Source organism: Cyprinodon variegatus, unplaced genomic scaffold, assembly GCF_000732505.1.
Source record: "Cyprinodon variegatus isolate N-32 unplaced genomic scaffold, C_variegatus-1.0 Scaffold1606, whole genome shotgun sequence".
Classification (NCBI taxonomy): Eukaryota; Metazoa; Chordata; class Actinopteri; order Cyprinodontiformes; family Cyprinodontidae; genus Cyprinodon; species Cyprinodon variegatus.
In genome coordinates this window covers 39,103-54,493 of record NW_015152059.1, presented here as the reverse complement: position 1 = coordinate 54,493, position 15,391 = coordinate 39,103, and the positions used below count along the sequence as shown (strand labels likewise).

The following is a 15,391-nucleotide window of genomic DNA, read 5'->3' as shown; positions in this document are numbered from 1 at the left end:
GACTTTTAAAATAAAATTACCATTTATAAATAAGAATAGTTTTATTATTTTTTTTGGTAACAGGATGTTCAACTATCAGCACCAAAGTAAAAAGGCTATGGAATACAAAATGTAGCTTACAAAAAAAAAACAACAAAAAAAAACTTTTTCTTTGGTTTTTTAATGATAAAAGTTGAATGTGAAACAATTTGAAGGAGCCTCAATGAAATTATCTGTAATTGTCTTACTTTTTATGTATCTGTCATTTAATTTAATGTACTTCTGTTTCTTATATAACTTTGCTGCCTCTTGGCCAGTACACCCTTGAAAAAGAGGTTTTTAATCTCAATTGGATTTTTTCCTCCTGGATAAATAAAGGTTAAATTAAAAAAATGTATTTACTTTTAGATATGTGTTTGTGGTTTTGTCTGTGTAAATGAAAAGCAGGTGCGGAAAAACATGGAAGAACCCAAACACTTCTGGTCTAAGATTACATCGTAACCTTGTGTGGCATATATGTCTTAAATATTCATTATAACTGTTTTTAAACTCAGGGAGATGAAATATAATATTTACATATTGCTACTAACATGGGGACAGTTAATCAACAAATATTTAACTAATTGCAGCTTTCAAAACAAATCTGTTGTTATAATATGTACACAGCATGTTACAAAGAGGACGTATGAAAAAGCCATTGAAAACGTACAAAACTTTAACCTTACTTTATATATTAAAAACATGAGAAGTATTTTGTAAAATGGAAATTCAGCCTTTTGTCTCACCGCCTTGTTTCCCACCCTGCCTGAGGAGAATAGGACTTTACAAGCACTTTGCCAAGACTCCATAGACTACTAATGAGTTTTAAAGAGCATAAATCTGCTATTAGAAGAAAACAGGACTCTCTTTCAAATAGAACATCCCCACTCGTCGCTATGAGAAGCTAGAAAGCTTTTGTGGACTTGCTTGATCATGTGATGTTTTCCTGTAGCTCAACCCCCAACAAAGAATGTTTTCATAAGAACACAAACAGAGTATTAGAATATTATATTTGACCAAAAACTCCACAATGTTGCAGATGCAATATTTGTAAATACACATAAACATGGAAAAAACATAAGACCAAAGCTGTTGGTTTCTCTTTATTGACACAAAACCACTCCTTGAATAATTTAAAAGGCACCACCATTTATTTTGGACAGGAAAAAAACAGACCAGAGTTCATTTTACAGAGGGCACAACACACAGTAGATCTCAATATTTTGAACAAAACATTTAAAAAGACTTTAAAACTGCCTTTGTTTGACATTTAGCTTTTGACTTTTAATATTTCTGCAGAAAAGACCTGGTTGTGTGTGGAAAAATCTTGACCAGGAAGAAATTCATCCATTCATCCGTGAACCAGATCTGCATATTTGTTATTCATTTGCTGTTTAGTCTTTTTATATATGCCTATTCATAAACATGTCTCTTGAATCCATAAATTACCAACAAAATAACAAGAAAGCAAAAATAAATAAATAAATAAAAAGTTTAAGTCTTTCTTAGTAGCATTGGCCTAGATAGTTGGACTGGACAATATATACATATACCGGTATAAATATTGAGAGCATAAAAAACAACAAGTACAAAACAGAAAAAGGCTGTAGTATTTTTAAAAGGCAATACAGATTTATTTTGTATCCAGTGTGCAGTTGTATGTGAACCTGAGCGTGAATAGCACTAAACTCATAACTCGGGCATCAGCAGTCTTACCTTACCATAGTCGAATTAAGGTCAAATTTATGATTAAGCCATGATAAATAAAATCTTCAAATGATGTCTAAGCTGCTGTAAATGTCAGCATCACAGATATCATCGGGTAGCATCGATCAACCCTTTCCTATGCTGCATGTTGACTTTAAAACACAATAAATTTACATCTTTTCACAATTAGATCAAAAACAATTTTCTTTGGAGGGCAAAAACTGACAAATTCACCAACTATACCATAAAAGGAATAAAGTTTAATAAAAGTACGTTTTATCTGTATAATAAATAATCCCATAACTCTATTGGAAAGTGCACAATTTAGTAATTTATTTTCATTAGAAAATTAAACATACATTTAAAAAACTAAATACTTAAATGTAGTTAAAAAATAATTTAAAATGCATGTTTTGCCTGCCATAGATTAATAAAAATGAAGAAAAAAAAAACATGATAAATGATAAATTCAAACAAACTAATCTATCTATCTACTCATTTTTTTTAACATATACATCAAAATGTTAATTTATATAATTAATGGTAAGTGGCTGGGGAGAAGGACAGCTGGGGAAGCGGAGGGTGGATGGATGGATGCATAATTAATGGTAGTTAGGTTACTATTAAATAATAAAAATTTTGATGCTGTCCAATTAAAAATCTAGCTCTAAATAGTACTTAATAAATGTTGAGGCTTAGACAAAGCTAACAAGACAGAACGCCTGGTAACATTTCTGAGCTGTTGTTTATAAAGCTAAAAGGAGCTTTATGTCATTAAGAGTTTAGACTCTAATATAACGTTAACATTCATGTCTTTTATCAAATGCTCATTCCTTTTCTATTACCAAAGTCTGACCAAAACTCAGTGCACGAGAATCCTGTCTTCTAATGTCTAGCTCAATCAAAAAAGGTTAAGAATCAATAGACAAAATGTTATCATCCCTGATTAAGCAAATCACTAATAAAACATTATTTGGACAATTAATGTTTTATTCACCTCACCTTGGATTTGCATTGGGAATTGGTTTAAGACATTCCAACTGCTCTAAATGAGTTAAAAGGTAATGTGATCAATTCCAAATGCTTTACGATAAACTTTGGTTCTCAAACACAAATCCATGTTAAGCTGTGATCTCATTGATTATGGTTTTCAACCATGTTTTACCTTTGTTTTTGTACATAGTAGTCAAGTTAAGTTGAGTTTCACTAGTTTTAGTCAAGAGTTTTTAACTGAAATATGTTTAACTGAATGGTTTTTGTCAATAAACTCTTATATTTTAAATGGTAGTTGTGGTGAATTTACTCCATACCATACCATACAGAATGATCTCTTTGAACTAGCCTAACTAAATGTGAGATTAAATGTGTAATTTAATTTAATTAAATGTGTAACTTGCAGGTAAAAAGGATTTTGGTCGCTGGCAGGTGGAAGAGTTTAATAGGCTATGTTTGACCATGATTTGAGCTCGATTAACATTTTCATTTGTCCTCCTAACACACACAGCCCTTGTGTTAATAAACAATATATGATGTCTGAATATTATCTGATTAAATGATATATTTACCTCCCCTATTGGGGTCGGCAATAAAAATATTAAATTTGCACAACAGTATGAATACAAACCCTTTATCTGTCTAATGTCACTGTTGCCTGCCTTCCTGTATGGTATTTAATTGGACAAAAGAGTTTAAAGAAATGTTTGTGCTAATAAGTTTGCTCTAATAAATATTTGCTCTAATAAGTTTTAATAGGAAACAAATATTTCACCTTTCATTTTACAAAGTTCAAGACCTTACTTATAAGCAAATATGTTATATTATAGAAAATATTTGTTGAAGCAGGACCAGCATGCTCAGAGGAAGCAGCGTAAATGTGTTTTACATTTGCCTCTGTAATGGTCTGCGGTTTGGTTTGCTGCCTTACTGGAAAATGAGCACTCAACTAAATTAGATTACCAGGCTAAAAGATGAGAGAGCATCATGAAACATGCTTGATCAAACATCCAACATCACTTTTTAGGATATCAGCCTTTACATTTCTCACATATTGCCTTAATTATTGGCTATTTAAATGTTTTTTCCTTCAGTCAAATATTGATAATACTATCTTAATCCCCCCCAACCAAAAAAACAAAAAAACTAACACGTTTATTAGAATCAAATCAACAAATGATCATTAAAAATAGTAAAAATGTCTCTTTACTTACTGATGATCCTACATCCTGAACGAATGACAAAGATAGGTAAAGCAGGTCTAAACCAATTCTAGGATAATAGATATGATATGTAGCCAGTGTTTGTTAACCTGCTGTAGCCATGTTGCTCAGTTTGGTGTTGTAGCTGTCCTGGCTGACTCTAGCCAACCTGACCTTGGTTTCTTCGAAAAAAGACTTGATTTCTTTTGTACACAGGTTGCAGCCAGCACAAACATTCTTCACTGTAATCATATATTTCTCTCTTTTTTTTTTTAGTATCTTTGCTAAACTAGCCCACTTCCTTATTCTTTTCATATTTAGAAGGCTGTTGGTGTCCCCCTTATTGTACTGTGCCTCCTGCAGCTGCAGGGGGCAATATGCATCAGCAGAGACGTGATACTACATTTCTTTTCTTCTTTTTAAAATGACAGGGCGCTTTGCATCTTCATATCCTTCTATATATTGTGCTCATTTTTAATAGTTTAGTGAAAAGAAACACACTGTGACCACCACAGTTGGACCTGGAACAAAATGCTTAAGTGGTATTTAAAGGTCCCATATAATGCAAAATTAACTTTATTAAAATTTTGTAACAGTCACAGCCAGTGAAGCCAGAGTATGAGGTTTACAAGTGGAAAAAAAATCCTTTAACCTCTATTACTGCCTTTTCCTCACATCTTAACTAATCTGTGCTTAACATGGTCTGTTTAAAAAGCATTCCCCTGATGATGTCATAAGGGGAAATAAGCTGTCCAGAGTGGTCTGTAGGAGCACATCGGTCAAGCTACAGCCTTCAACTGATGCATATTCCATGCTCCTAGACTATCTTTACAAATTCTAACTAGTTGTCATAATTGCGGGTTGGGCACACAGCCTTTGGAAGGATGGGGCGGAGAAAGTAAAATCAGCTCATTGGGTGGGGTGGGGGGCTGGATAAGGACATTTTAGTAAAGACCATCTGCCTAATTTGAGGAATTTTCCTGCACACACAGCAAAAACATGCTCTTTTATTTTCAAATGTAGCATAGTGTAGAGCCGGTTCTCCTCCACATCTAGAGGAGTCAGTTGAGGTGGCTCGGACATCTTCTTCAGATGCCCCCTGGACGCTTCCCTCTGGAGTTGTTCCAGGCACGTCCCACCGGGAGGAGGCCCAGGGGACGACCCAGGACACGCTGGAGAGACTATGTCTCTCGGCTGGCCTGGGAGCGCCTAGGGCTTCCCCCAACAGAGCTGGAGGAGGTGTCAGCGGAGAGGGAAGTCTGGGAGTCTCTGCTTAGTCTGCTGCCCCCGCGACCCGGTTCCGGATAAAGCAGGGGACGACGAGTACGTAGCATAAAATGGGACCTTTAAGGGCCAAAAGAGTCAGTATTTTTCCCAAACCAATATGTTACCACCACCTGTCCGAGAGTTTGAAAAGGGTGTATCCATGCATACAATATTGACTATTCATACTACCGTCTAAATGTGAAAGCTGAGATTAATAGTCTAAACCTTTTAGCCTGAGGTTTCCTTGTTTTTTTTGACAATTCTCACTCAACATAAGAAAGGCTTGGATATAAAAAATAACAGAAGATCAACAGTTTCTGAAGCACCATATTTATTTTACACAATAAAGGAACTTAAGCACCATTTTCCTCATTCTGAGACCTGTTTTAAACTATAGCAAGTTAACTTCTTTTTATCTATGATAATGACAAGCTCACTGCATTTTTAGCAACTGTGCAGCCACTTAAAGCATATGCATTTACTTTCTTAAAATGACATACAATATAGCAAATATACAAAATATATATAATACTAGTGTTAACATGCTTTAGATATAAACTATATAGAGGTAGAGTGAACAGACTTAAATTCATGCAAACAATGAAGGGCACTTTACGTATTAAATGGCCTTTTTTTCCAGAGTACAACCCGAGGCGACGCTTTTAGTTATGATATTAGCACCAGACAGAAGACTGCAGCATCGCAACTTAAACTCATCAGATATAACCTGTAATATGATACAGCAAGTAATCCTTTTAGATACCATACAAGTGTAAATGTTTCTAATAGTGCATACAGTGGTCTTACAAAAGATGCACACTGCAAAAAATGTAAATCTAAGTAGGCCAATTTTTCTAAAAATACGTGAATTTTCTATTGAATTAGGCAGGGAAGTGAGACTCTTTGCAAATCGAATAAGACAATCTACATTTGAAATGATAAAAAACAAATGAATTTTCTTATTTCAAGTCTATACTTTAACTGTAAAAATACCAATTCCATTGGCAGATCATCTTATTTACCAAATAAGGATGAATACACAGATTATAATTTTAGATAGTTTTTGCAGTGCACATAAAGATTATTTGTTTTACACTTTTTTAAGCTTTTACATGGTTAAATCTATATGGTTAAGTGTTTTAGCTACTTAAGTAAGGTTAAAATATGTTGTTATTTATCTTCAGATTTTCCTGGAGTAGAAGTTGGAAAGAGCAATGTGTATTCTGGAGGAGCATTGTTTGTTTGAGACAGAAAGTCTGCATTCAATTCAGGAGCAGAGGGATTCAGATTGAAAGAGGGAGCTGAAGGAGGCACAGAAGCAAAGGCAGGCTGGTTCTGAGGGTCTGGAGGCAGCATATAGAAAGCAGGGACAGGCGGTGGATGCTGAAGCCCGGAAGAGGACGATGACAATGGAGATCCATAGGGAGAAGGCCCCATGGGTACTGGGTTGGTCTGGGCCCCGAAGATGGGAGGTGGCTGGTAAGGATATGCACCTGGTGGACCACTATAGACCTGTGGGTCAGTAGGGTATGTGGGTGGTGGTACATAAGGACTTTGGGCATCTGGGTAACCATGAGGACCTGGATATGGTGGTGCAGGATAATGCGCAACAGGAGGAGGAAAATCGCTGTTAGTTGGACCACCAAAAGCCCCAGCAGGGTAAGGGTCCAAAGACCCACTAAGTTGAGCAACAAACATAGGATGAGCAATAACCACTGGGAAGATTATCTCTGGATCAAAGGCAAAGCTGATGTCCAGATACACCTACAAAAAAACAGGTATGCCTGATAAGAAGATCATGTTTCACATACAACAGCATCAAATTAACATTAACGTTTAAAAAGGGAAAATGTTATAGTTAAAAAGGCTTTAAAAGTGAAATTTGTTTTGACACATAATGATACATACCTTTAACTGGTGTGTCACTGAGATGATATCACAGTTCTCGATTGAAGGCATCTCATCAGTGGGAATCTTCAGCCCACACTTCACCTCCTGCTGGGTGTGAGGTTTAATAACCTTATCAACCACTTTTTCAACAGTTTGCTCCTCACTTTTGGAGTCTCCTTTCGCAAAAAACTTGATAGTCCGTATCAAACTAAATTTGGGAGTCATGTTTTTTGAGGAGGCATTGTTGACGTTTGCAAATATATGCATAGTTTCACCTGTTGGCAAAAAATAAATACAAATAAAATGTTTATTTTCCTCAAAGTTACAAATTTAAATAGTTTCAGAAAACATAAGCCAAGAATATGAAACAAAAAAACAAATAAGTGGGTAAGAAAATTCACTAAATGTAAAACTACTACCTAAAGGGTAGTAGTTTTACATTTATTTTCTTTAAATGTAATGTGACCAAAATTGATTACTTCACTTGATTAGAAATTCAAGTTTTTTACATTGATATGCCAAAATGCAGTTGATTGCCCAGGCCCATCAGCAACAATACTGGATGTAAAGTTTCTGATGTGACAGAGTCTTTCACAAGTTGAGAAACCCATAAAGTTCTCCTAATATGGGCCACATCATTATGTAACACCATGACAATTTCAATCTCATTTAATCGGTCTCTTCCTCTTTTTGATGAATCAAAGAAGCAGCAATGTTTATTGTATATTGCCATTAAAGTCATTAAACTCCATTATCTTAGCCAAGGATAGAAATTGCTGCCTTTCAGCTATTAATGTCGCCTCAGTGAAAGGTTCCTAGATTTGGCATTCTTTGTGTAGTTTTTCAAATTTACAAACTGCACATAACTGCTCAAAAAAATAAAGGGAACATATAAACAACACAATATAACTTAAATAAAATCAAACTTGTTTGAAATCAAAATGTCCACTTAGGAAGAAATACTAATTGACAATCAATTTCACATGCTGTTGTGCAAATGTAATAGACAACAGGTGGAAATTATTGGCAATTAGCAAGACACACTCAATAAAGGAGTAGTTCTGCAGACCACAGACCATTTCTCAGTACCTGTGCGTTCTGGCTGATGTTTTGATCACTTTTGAATGTTTATGTGCTTTCGCACTTATGGTTGCATGAGATGGACTCTACAAGCTAGTGATGGCCAAATAAAGCCTCACAAAGCAAAGAAGGCTTCCAACCCAATGCTTTGCCAAAAGATTCACTACTTGATGCTTCATTCATTGCTCACTATTTAGCACCACAGACACTACAACAGTCCTCATATTTCAGAAAACAGCAATGTGTGCAATATTGTCAAAAGGAAATTTTTGTTGGACACATGTGTCATTACATTTTAGGAATTAAAACTATACTAAAAAATAATCCATATATGTTGACTGTCTGCAGCAGCAGTTTTAGTTTATGTCATGGGTTGATTTTTGTAAGGAAGATAGACTGTATGCTCTCTCTGACTTTTTTTTCTGGAAATCTAGAGTAGTTATTGGTGTGCGTTATAAGATAAGACGTTTTATTTGTCATTATACCTACAGTGTACATATAATGAAATTTTATAGATCAGATAGAGGGTTAGCCTCAGCTACTGCGACTTGGCTAACCTAACCAGCATGTTTTTAGTGGTATCGGAAACATATGCACATGACATGAGGAGAACATGCAAACTCCACATTGAAAGGCCACTGGACAACTTGAAACCTGACTGGAGAAGCAACCGTGAAGTTATCTAGAGGACAGAACAGAGCAGACTGTACTTCCTAAGTAGGGGTGGGTATTGGCAAAGAAGTCATGATTCGATTTGAATCACGATTCACATGCCACGATGCGATTCTATCACGATGCATCACGATACTTGAAATATTGCGATGCATCGCGATATTTTCACTGAACGCTGTAGGAAAAGGATACAGCCCTTACCAGTGGCTGACTGGCTGTGTGTGATCTGGATAGTGTCTTTAATTGATACATAACTGAAAGCAACTGAATTCATACATAACTGTATTTATTGAAATGACTTTTGGAGGTGTTGCCATGAAAACAAATACTGGACAGAAATATTACTATTACTGGCGTGGACACACTCGTGCCGTTTACATGGCATCAGTGGTCCTTTAAACCAATGAAATGAAAACATTCAAATGTATGACATTTCCCCTTTTGCAAATGACGTGCGTCATATCAATTTCATTTTTACCTTCTTTGTTTTTAAAGCCTAAATGCATCCAAGCATCTTACTTGAAATGTGATGGAGCCGTGCAAATTTTCTCAGTGTCCTCCATGTTTTGTTTATGAATGACAAGTCACAGTATCCCGCGGCCGGAAATGCTTGTCACACAAGGCAGCGGGCGTCAACACATCCGCAGCGACATCTGCTGGACTGGAAGTTGTATTCCACTTGGTTTAGCTGATGTGCGCCAACCATTCATGTATTTTATTTGTTCATTTTTATAAATTAAAAATTGATACTTGGCGTCAAGAATCGATGCAGTAGATCACAAAAATTTGAATCGCGATGCATCGTCATGACGATTATTTTGCACACCCCTATTCCTAAGTAAGCTTAGGTCCTCCGCCATTTGCAGCAAGATGCTGCATATCTTCTATGTCTGTTATGGAGAGTGTAATCTCACCTACCATCATATGCTGGGGTATTAGTATCAGAGCTAATGACTTAAAGCTCAATAAGCTAATAAAAAAGCTGGCTGTGTTCTAGGAACTCCTCTAGAACATCTGGAGGTGATTTCGCAAAGAAAAATTCTTCATAAAGTGAGGAACATTATGGGCAACAGTGAGTATCTTCTTTATTAGATAATTAAACAACAACACAGTGTCTTCAGTAAGAAGTTTCTCCAGATCCGGTGCAAGACAGACCGCTGCAGAAGATCCTTCCTGCCTATAGCTATCAACGCATTTAATTTCCCTTTGGGATGAATAAAGTATTTTTGAATTAAATTGAATAACACAATTCAAGCATTCCGATCATAAATCTACTGTAGGTTGATATCTTAACCCTCTAAACCAAAAACCCCAAAAATTTTTTGGGAAATGAAACATAACCTATAATTGAAAGGAATCCGATTACCTGTGGCGAAAGCTGTCTTGTTAACAGTAGCATCTATTTGCACTTGTCCTTTAGAGAAAACTCCCATCTTCTTCTCAGTAGAACCAGATTGCTCATTCTGAAGGACAGAAGAAAAACAAAAAAATACCTTATTCATGACAAAATCTGAAAAACAATGTTCTTATGTGAACAGCAAAGGTCATATTGGTGCCCCTGAAGAGCTTTTATAAGAGTACTGATTGTGATCTAGGCCCAGAGATATTACTACCTAGTAGGGTCTTTAAGGTACTACTGGCATAAAGGCATTTTCAATGTAAGAAGTCAAGATTCCAAAGAACAAAGTTTAAGAATATAGATTAAGGGCCTAATCTTCAAAGATTCAAAATAAGAACCTACCTGTGCAATTTGTTAAATATGTGCAATAAAAGGGCATGTTGCAGCTGATCTACAAAGATAGCTGTGTATGTTTAGACATGCAAAACAATTAGGTTCCGCCCATAAAAAAGAGCAGGTTTTACGTTTGACTAACAGTTGGAGGGAGGCTGCAAAAGAAGGATAAGGTTCAAAGCCATGGAGATAAAGATAATAATCAAAATATCAAATAATATTTATAATGCAACTTGAAGCCTATTTCAAAGTGCTAAGAACAAAAGTTAAAGAAATCAATTTGGTTTAAAAGTATAAAGATTGTTAATTTGAAGTGGCCTGTAGATTTTTTTTCTTTTATTTTGCTATTGTTATTTTCTGAAGGTGCAAATGTTTACATGCGCCCAGAATATCTCTCTATCCTCTGCCATTATAAAAATGTCTTCTTTGTGGCAGCAAGAATAGCAGTTATATTTGGTGTTAGTTTGGAAATGGCTTTCTGAGTTTCTAAAAAAGACTCAAGAACGCAGTTGAGTTTCTGATTTGGACGATCACTATGTGGTAAATGTCTACGTTTACATATTCTCCTCCACCCATTAATTAGAGCTGTTTTGTCATTACCATAGGAGCTGCATCAAAGTGGGTTAGTTTTGCCAGTTTTGTCTGCTTTTGCTTGCCTTTATTTCGGCCTGGCCAGTGGGAGAAAGCGTCCTACATCATGGAATCTGGGCATTGTTGGTTTCACCTCATCATGGTGACATGTATTTACAAAGTAACCAGCGGTGTTTTTTACTTTAGAAAGCAGAAAAAAGCTGTCGGCATTCCTAGATTCCCAGAGACGGAACAAATACGGGGAATACCACCACCTACTCCACAGGCTAGATCTGGTTGACAGTAGCCATCCACCAATCCGTGACTCACTACGGGGGATCTACTCTCCCACACTGGGGGACGAATCACCTGGACAATACAGGGTAGGTGAGATGGCATTCTGGAGCTCAGACCACAGCAGCAGGAAAACAGTGCAAGAAAACCAGGATATGTTGGTGAAGATTCTCAGTCAATTTGAATTGCAATGCTGCCTGGATGGGAAGCGAAACATCTTCAAACTTGGAAACAAAGTCCCGTAGATTGTTTTTTAACTTTTTTGGAAAACCAACATAGAAAAAAAACAGAACCGGGACCAGGTTGCCAGCCTTGTCACCCTCTGGAACCACAGCAGGGGATCGGAGGAGGCCCCCAGAAAATCAGCGCACTAGATCAGATTAGTCCACCGGAAAGACAGAACACTGAGGGCGGGTAAGAGAACACAGCTGCCCGGGGGGATAGGACAGTGGAACATCCAAGATGCCACCCATGGAGGCAGAGTGAGTAGAGGTTACGGCTGGCTGGAGCTAGCCTCTAAGCTAGGGGTGTAAATAATAATTGTTTTGTATCGATGCATCGATCCAAAAGCCGACGATCCGATGCATCGACACGTCCGCAAGATAATCGATTCATGTTTTTTTTCCCTCCGGTCTATTTTTATCCATTTGCTTCTGGGCGTAATTCTTCCTCCCGTGCTGCGGTGCCGCTAAACCTATTTTGCCCTCCTACCGCGCTTCCTGGTTATACTCTTACAGCAGTGTGTTGCAGCAAGCTTCACACAGACATTTTTAAATTATGCTCAGTATTGAAGCGTGGTCTGAGCTACACACTGTGGGTCTAGATATGGCCGAGGCGGCGAGGAAGTGGGGGCGAGTTTAGTCCGACGACGGAGGGACATGAGGGCAAAAAGAGCGGAGATTCAGCTGGAAAAAGGGTCCCAGCGTTCTCGCGCACCTCGCTCTTCTAGCGGGTCAAAGTTCACGAGTTGTTTTCCGCAATTTCGGTCATAAAAACAAAACAAGCTGGCCTCCTGTCTGCTGCACTGTTTGCGGTCAGCTACAATCTGGGAGAGGAGCAGCGGAGCGTCTCTCAAGGGAGCGGTGACGTCGACACTCTGAAGCCTTCTTCTTCTTCTTTTTTTTAATGGCGGTTGGCAAACAACTTATAGGTGCATTACCGCCACCTTCCAGAATGGAGTATGGACCAGACAAACTATTATATTCTCCCTAAAATACCCGCTCTTCTTAGAAAATTAAAAATACTACCAAAAACTACAGTACATCCCCAGATGACCTTTGAAACAATTCCCTTATATCTAGTTTATTTTTATTCCTGTCTAACTCTCTAAGCAACATCTCTCTTTCCTGAGTATATTTATTACATTCTAAAAAAATATGTTGGACAGTTTCTCTGGAGCCGAGGTATTGCATTGAACTCATTACACTGATATTGTGCAGTATTTTTGCAGTATTTTTTGATGCAACTTTTCTACTTCTGTTATTTGCTGTTGTTTCTAAAGAAAATGCATAATGATATTACAGCTTTCATTGATTTATTTCAAACTTGAAACTTTGTTTAGCCTGTAAGGTGTAAAACAAAAAAAAAAAAAAAACGATTAATTGATTAATCGAATCGAATCAAATCGAATCGTGGTGTATTCTTGAGTATCGAAAATAATCTAATCGTTGGGTCAGGAAATCGATACTGAATCGAATCGCCATGATGGATGTGATTTACACCCCTACTCTAAGCTAACTGCAGGAGATGAAAGGAGCAATGGGGAGGATCAGCGAAGCTTGCCTGGGCAGACAACAAGAGAGCTGGGTAAGGAAGGCATCTGTCTGCACTGGAGGCAACACAATGGAAAATTCCTAGGACTAAATTAAGACAGCTTTTTTAAAAGCCACATTAAATCCTCTTAAGAGCATTCCTACTTCATCCTTTGTAAACATTATTTTCTCTATCTTCCATTTTTAATGAAAAAAAGCTGATCTCTACTGTGCTCCTTCACTGTAGCTCACACCTACATCTAGTCTCTTACTGGAATTTGCAACGCAAAAGTAAAAAAAAGTAAAGATTTTTCAACTTAATTTGTGGCAGAGAGGGCGATCGAATGTCGCCATCACCAAAATTGCGCTGGTCGCCTCAATCCATTTGCCACTGTCACCTCGTTCGGGTTTGCATCGCACCAGATCCGCCCTTCTACATAGAGTTAACATGGGAATCCTTTGCTCTAAGCTGTGAAATTTGCGTTCGATGCGAACATACCTTTAGAATATGATCTACATATTGGAGTAATGTTCAGGTCCCAAATGTCCCTAAAGCTAGATTTCAGGTGGCACATTCAAAGCTTTACCAAGAGTACAACAGTGATATATAATATGGCTGCAAAACATTTCCTTGGTAAAGATTTCTGCAGTTATGAACAGTAAATTCTTACTTATATTACCTCATAACTCAGCTAATTTAACCATACTGATACTGGTATACTGAATGTGATGCCAGTGTGACTGAAAGTACAAAATGCTGTGAAATTTGTTTCTATTGTCTCATGTGAGATATAGCAATTACAGTATCATAGTCAATTTTTCTCCACTCAAAACAGGTATTGAGATAAAATATGGCTGATACGTTTAGTCTTGTTACTGTAACCTTTTAGATGCATTAAAACTTTTGAATGAAATCATAATTCAGACATCAACTTTGACAGTCATCTTAGTCGTCTTTTTGTTGAATGATTTTGTTTAGTCTCACTTACATGATATTGGTGAAAAAAAATAATTAATAATCTGTGCTTATTGTCTGAGCATAATGAATATTATACGCACTAAAAGGGTCCTGAAGTTGGAAAATGACTTGGAAACAAATTTGAACTCCTTTTCTGCAGTGGAATCCATCCTCCAGCTCCTGGACAGTTTGGCTTCCAGTTTGTAGACAATTTTTCCATGAGTTCCTCTGAAAGACGATGGCATGTTTCTGCATAACAGACATGATGGTGATTTAATGATAAGTGAATGAATATAATGCCATATATTCATTCATATGCTTCAATCAGAGGTGGAAAGGGTAGCTAAAGCTTGTACTGGAATAAGAGCAATGATACTTCGTTATTTGTTTACTCAGGAAAGCAAGACTATAAAATGACAAAAAAGTATTTACTCAAGTACTGAGTACTTGTTAAAAATATGTGTAAATGAGGTTATCAGACAAACATATGAAATCATCTTAAAATGTTTTAATGTGAAAGAATAAAATCAAAATGAGTAAAAATAAATAGTCAGAAAAAAGTAAGGGTGGACAAAACATGGAAGGATGAGTTAAATAAATTAATACAAAAAAATGTGCATCTTATGTCACAAAATAAAGATTATTAACAAATTTTAAACCCCACTTTAAAATAAACTATAAGCATTGTTGTATGTTTGATGCTATTTTCATTAAAACCTATTTACATTTTCATTTCAGGAACTACAGAGTGTGTAGAAATCCAGACAGTACCTTAGCAGTAGGTTCTCTGTTATTGGAAACCACCTTACCAATGTGCCACATGAAACTGTTGCAAGATTTTTAGCTTAAACTTACCTCCTTTCTCAGTATAAGACAACCACACTGTTTTGTGAGAAGAATTTGAAATGTGGAAGTTAAAGAAAATGTTTTGTCAGTGTATTGTGTTGTACTCACTCAGATGGGATCCTAAAGCTGAAGTTGTAGACATGGTTCCCTTCCGGCAAAACAGTCTCTGGAAATGCAGATATAAAACAGGATATATTTAGTTTAATTAATTTATACTCTTAATTTTCCTGCACACTAATTGAGTAAGGATGAATAAAACTTGCATTGATTCAGTTTTGTCCCTTTTAATGGTCCTTCCAGGAACAACTGAGTAGGGGTGGGTATTGGCAAAGAAGTCATGATTCGATTCGAATCATGATTCACATGCCACAATGCAATTCTATTACGATGCATCATGATACTTGAAATATTG

General features: G+C 36.7%; 1 protein-coding gene across 2 annotated transcripts in view; it reads right to left on the bottom strand.

Annotated features, from left to right (window-relative positions):
- Positions 1–5,491: 5,491 nt before the first annotated feature.
- Positions 5,492–15,391, bottom strand: part of LOC107104074 (arrestin domain-containing protein 3-like) — a 32,002-nt gene continuing 22,102 nt past the window's right edge. The window contains exons 2-6 of one of the 2 annotated variants that reach the window (XM_015403990.1): positions 15,088–15,145; positions 14,235–14,382; positions 10,195–10,291; positions 7,095–7,351; positions 5,492–6,950 (exon numbers count right to left, since the gene is read on the bottom strand). In XM_015403990.1, the coding sequence (XP_015259476.1) occupies positions 6,357–6,950; positions 7,095–7,351; positions 10,195–10,291; positions 14,235–14,382; positions 15,088–15,145 (1,154 nt within the window). In that variant the 3' untranslated portion in view covers positions 5,492–6,356. The remainder of the gene's footprint in view (positions 6,951–7,094; positions 7,352–10,194; positions 10,292–14,234; positions 14,383–15,087; positions 15,146–15,391) is intronic. The other variant, XM_015403989.1, reaches the window with a different exon arrangement.